At 30.5% G+C, this 5,277-nt stretch overlaps 1 protein-coding gene across 2 annotated transcripts in view; it reads right to left on the bottom strand.

Annotated features, from left to right (window-relative positions):
- Window positions 1-276: 276 nt before the first annotated feature.
- Window positions 277-5,277, bottom strand: part of SYCP1 (synaptonemal complex protein 1) — a 69,614-nt gene continuing 64,613 nt past the window's right edge. For both annotated transcript variants that reach the window (XM_006919668.2, XM_006919669.2), the window contains 3 exons: window positions 4,936-5,079; window positions 510-599; window positions 277-414 (listed from right to left, as the gene is read on the bottom strand). In XM_006919668.2, the coding sequence (XP_006919730.1) occupies window positions 277-414; window positions 510-599; window positions 4,936-5,079 (372 nt within the window). The remainder of the gene's footprint in view (window positions 415-509; window positions 600-4,935; window positions 5,080-5,277) is intronic.

The following is a 5,277-nucleotide window of genomic DNA, read 5'->3' as shown; positions in this document are numbered from 1 at the left end:
AACTTCACAAGCTTGAAAACAGCCAAAACAGTTTTCCTGAATACAAGAAAAAGTAAGAACAAAACATAGTCATCTAATTATCTGAATACAAGTTTTCAGATAACATGTAGTTATTTCACATTTAAGCCAAAATATAAAAATATGAAAAAACATAAATAATCATGCAAATATCAAAAAAGGTCTCAATTTTAGAAGTTTGGCTCTTGAGAAAATAAGAAAAAATTAACTAAAAAATTTATATTATTAGGCTCCTTAATCATAATGATTTTTCTGAAATTAAACAAATAACTTCTCTGCTTCCTTTAGCTTTTTTTTCCTATCCATTTTAGCAATTACAGCCCAACGATCCTCTTGTATTTTCCTCATAGCTCCAAACTTCAGCTCAGATCCAGGGGTTGTTAGAGATGAATGGGTCTGAATACAAAATAAAATAAAATCATAATATGTTTAATGAAAAAATAAAGTCCAGCTTTTGAAATTTGTTTTCTAAAATAAAATTTAAAAGCTACCTTTTTAGGTGTTCTAACACAAAGATGAGACGTTGGTGAATTACTATTCTTGTGTAGTTTTCTCAATGTTTCTTCCTCCGAAACCATACTCTTAAAGAAAAATACAAAAATATAATTTGGGGGCTGCCATCATTAATATTATTAAAATTCTGTCTACATATCATAGATGAGGAAGAGGAGGGAAGAGGAGGAGAGAGGAGAAAGCAGACCAAAGAAAGAAGACTATAGAATGAGGACTATATTATCCTCAATCTGCCAAAGACCTAGATTTTGATTCTATTAACTATATTCCTGAAAGGTTATGTGAAATAAAACATGTGTATAAATAGTATTTTTCTATTGATTTCTATTTCACTTTCAGAGTCTTTATATTACCACTTTATTCCCCTTTTCCTCGGCTTACTTACTCAAACTCACATTTAAGCCCTGTAACGATTTATAATCTCATGAAAATTAAAATGTCAATTATCAATTTATGAGTATTGTAATTCTCCCAAATAGAAATAGCTAACACTTATTTAGTTCTTTATGTCGAGCACTGTTTTAAGCACTTTGCATATTTTAATTATTTTTATCCTAACAATTTTGTGATATATACTATTATTCCCATTTTAAAGGTGAAGAACTGAGACACACAAATATAAAGTAACTTGCCCAAGATTATACAGCTAGTAAGAGGTGAAACCAGGATTCAAATTCAGACAGGCTGGCTCCAGAATTCATTTTCTTAATGAACAAGCTACACGAATTGAGTCAGGTAAGCAATCAGTTCACATTATCTTTTCCTGCTCTTTAAAGTCACATTTAACAAAAACTTCAGAGGCTTCATAGATGAAAAAGTTCAGATTTTCATGAATTCTAAAATTTTAGCAGAATTCAGTAAGTCATAAAGAGTTGCCTTTTCAGATACATTCAGAACGAGTATGCACCAACTGACCAGTTTAGCAAAGAGAAATAATTTTAAAATCATGTTGCAAACGATCATTAAATTTTTACTTAGTGCACAATAACTAATCATTCATTACTGACTATCCATACAAAAATAATAAATTAACCCAATTTAGACCAATAACCGTATCTATCCTTATAACTCTATAGCAGTCATCTTTTCATGTGCTTTTCATGTATCGGCCATCTGTATATCTTCTTTGGAGAAATGTGTAATCAATTCTGTGGCTATTTTGAATTGGGTTTGTTTTTTGTCATTGAGCTATGTCAGTTCCTTATCTATTCTTGGTATTAATCTCTTGTCAGATATATGATTTGCAAATATTTTCTCCCATCCTTTAGCTTATAATTTCAGTTTCTTAATAGTGTCCTTTGATGCACAAAAGTTCTTAATTTTGATGCAGTCCAATTATCTTTCTTTTTTTACCTGTGCTTTTTTGATGTCATAGCCATGAAGTCCTTGCCAAATTCAATGTCATGAAGATGTCCCCAATGCTTTCCTCTAAGAATTTCATAGTTTTGGTTTTTAAATTTAAGTCTTTGAGTCAATTTTTGTATATGGCGTAAGGTAAGAGTCCAATCTTCATTCTTTTGCATCCAATTTTCCTAGCGCCATTTGTTGAAAAAAAACACACAAACTGTTCTTTCCATGAAATGCTCTTGGCAGTCTTGTCAAAAATCAATTGACTACTATATGAGGATTTATTTCTGGGATCTCTATTTTATCACATCTGTCTCTATCTGTTCTTATGCCAGTAATGCTCTGTTTTAATTACTAGCTTTGTAGTAAGTTTCCAAGTTCAGAACTGTTGAGTCCTTCTACATTATCCTTCCTTTTCAAAGTCATTTTAGCCATTTGAAGCTCTTTGCAATTCTATATGAATTTGAGTATCAAGTTTTCCATTTCTGCCAAAAAGGCTATTGGAATTTTGATAGGAATTGTATTGAATCTGTAGGCCGCTTAGGGTAATACTGGCATCTTAAAAATTATAAGTCTTCCTATCCATGAACACAGAATTTTTTTTCCATTTCGTTAGGACTTCTTTAATTTATTTCAGCAATGTTTTTAGTTTTCGTGTATGTCTTTCACTTCCTTGGTTATATTTATTCCTAGGTATGCTTTTGTATTTTAGATGCTACTATAAATGGAATTGTTTTCTTAATTTCCTTTTTGGATTATTCTTTACTGGCATATTGAAACATAACTAGCTTTCATGTGTTGATCTTATACTTTCTAATGTTGTTGAATTCACTTATTAGCTCTAGTAGTTTTCTTGTGGAATCTTTGTGATTGTCCATGTATAAATAGGATTGCGTCATCTGCAAATTAGAGATAGTTTCACCTCTTTTTTCCACTTGCATGCCTTTTTTCTTTCTCTCCTTCTTACCTTCTTTCACTTCTTTCTTTTCATTTTTGTTTTTGTCTAATAGCCTAATAGCTCTGGCTAACCATTCCAGTACAATGTTGACTAGTAGCAGTGAGAGTAAGCTTCCTTGTGGGGGAAAAGTTTTCAGTCTTTCACCACTGAATACAATGTTAGCTGTGGGTTTTCATAAGTACACTTCACTGTGTTCAGAAAGTTTCCCTCTATTTCTAGCTTTATAAGAGTTTTTACCATGAAAGATCCTTGGATGTTGTCAAAGGCCTTTTCCTCTACGTTCTATTAATATAATGTATTACACTGATTTCTTATATTGAACCACCTTGGCATCTCTTGGCTAAATCTCACTTGGTTATGGAGAATAATGTTTTTAACATGCTGTTGGACTTGATTTGCTAATATTTTGTTGAGGATTTTTGTATCTACATTCATAAAGAATAATGGTCTGAACCTTCTTTTTATGTAACGTCTTTATCTGGCTTCGGTATCAATATAATGCTGGCCTCATAGAATGAGTTACGAAGTAGTCTCTCTTTAATTTTTTTGAAGAGTTTGAGAAGAACAGTTTCAAGTCTTTAAATGTTAGGTAGAATCCATCAATGAAGCCATCTGGTCAACAACTTCTTTCTTGGGAGGTTTTTTTATTACTAGTTCAAATTTTTTATCACTAATGACTTCAAGTGATAATTAAACTATAACCAATAAAATCCACTGTGAATTGCCTTTTCAAATTAAACAACTGTGTGCAATTATATAAGACTATATTATGTTTACTATGTTGTATAGTTGTGATGTTCCTTTTAAAAAGAAATGAAATTACGAATCATTCTGACTCTCCAATCAGCTAAGAAACTAGCCTAAATTCATACTGTTACAAAAATAGCAGGAATTCTAATGTCTAATTCCAGAGCTCCATGCTTTCTACTAATTCTCATTACATTTTTATATATCTGGACTTCAGTTTGAACTGGCTGGCAGTTATTATGTACAACAACTTACATAGGCTATGGAGACTGTCTGTGCTCACATTCTGGCTCCATTCCTTACTAGCTAGGTGATCTTGGGCAAGGTACTTGAGTGACTTAATTTCCTCATCTATAAAACGAGAATAGCAACACTGTCTATACTTCTAGAGCATGAGATTGTTTTAAGAAATAACTGAATTAACCTGTGTAAAGTCCTTACAACACTGTCTGGTTCATAGTTTTAATCACTAAAATGTTAATCATTATCTATAAAACAAACAAGTATTGGAGTAGAGATTCTATAAGTTAACTTTAATAATTAGGGTTTTAGATGTCAACTATTCACTATTCTAGAACAAATGAAAATATAGAGTGTCCCAAAGCAATAGAAAAGCTTAAAGGATCTCATAGTTATGAGTGGGAATAATGAAATAAATGGCTTTAACTGGACTTTTCTAATTAAGAATCTTTAGTACATTGTTCCATTAATGTGATGAGATTTATCTGTTTTTAAATTAAATAAATATAAGTTTAGTTATTCTCAATAAGTATTATTATGCCTTTAGAAAAAAAATGAGTGAATACACTCACGGTAGGAAGTAATCAGTCATACTAACTGCTAGGGGAAATGTCTTCCTTAAACATGCTTTCTTTAATACATTAACTTGTTAAGAATGATAAAAATTATAGTTCTCAACCAATACCTAGATATAGATTTCAACTAATAAGTGGTATAAAATGAAGAAACATGTATAATAGCAAAATCAAGAAGGGCCCTGAATAACAAATTTGGCTGCAGCAAGATTTAAAATATTCACCTAACTGTTCTTTTAAAAAAGAAAGAAAGAAAAGAAAGAAAATGTGGTAAAAACTCTCTTATAACACTGCTGGAAAGTAATATGGTTAGTCATCTCATATATCAGCTATTTTATATCAAGTATTTCAAAATACCATGTTTTCTAAAGTTTAGAGAAATTATTCGAACCCTAATTTCTTAAAAATGCTGCAAACACATAGAGTTCTGTTATAATAGAGTTCTTCAGTATCACAATGATATTATGGACACATATTAGACATATATATCAAGAAATAAAGCAGATAAATAATAATGAATATTTGCAAGATTTTTACCAAAAGATCAGTAGTTTCTGAACTATCCGAATTAATATCAAACTCAAAGAACATTTTTCTCTTTTTATTACTTTCTTCAATGGGTACATTCTTGTTTTCTCTTTGCTGAATTTTTAGTTTTGTTGGTGTCTTCACAGTATATACCTATCCAAAAAGAAAAACAATACATTATCACATCTAATAAACACACATTATTAATAAAAGCAAACTGAGTCTTTAGTAATCAATAACTCTCCATTATTACTGGCATGTATCTGAAGTATAAATTTTGGACAAGAATTTAATTTAGATGTTCTCGGTAATAAAATTTTAATAATTTTTTTCAAAAAATGTATAATAGTG

The sequence above is a fragment of the Pteropus alecto genome, unplaced genomic scaffold (assembly GCF_000325575.1).
Source record: "Pteropus alecto unplaced genomic scaffold, ASM32557v1 scaffold106, whole genome shotgun sequence".
Classification (NCBI taxonomy): Eukaryota; Metazoa; Chordata; class Mammalia; order Chiroptera; family Pteropodidae; genus Pteropus; species Pteropus alecto.
This window is presented reverse-complemented; position numbering and strand designations above follow the sequence as displayed.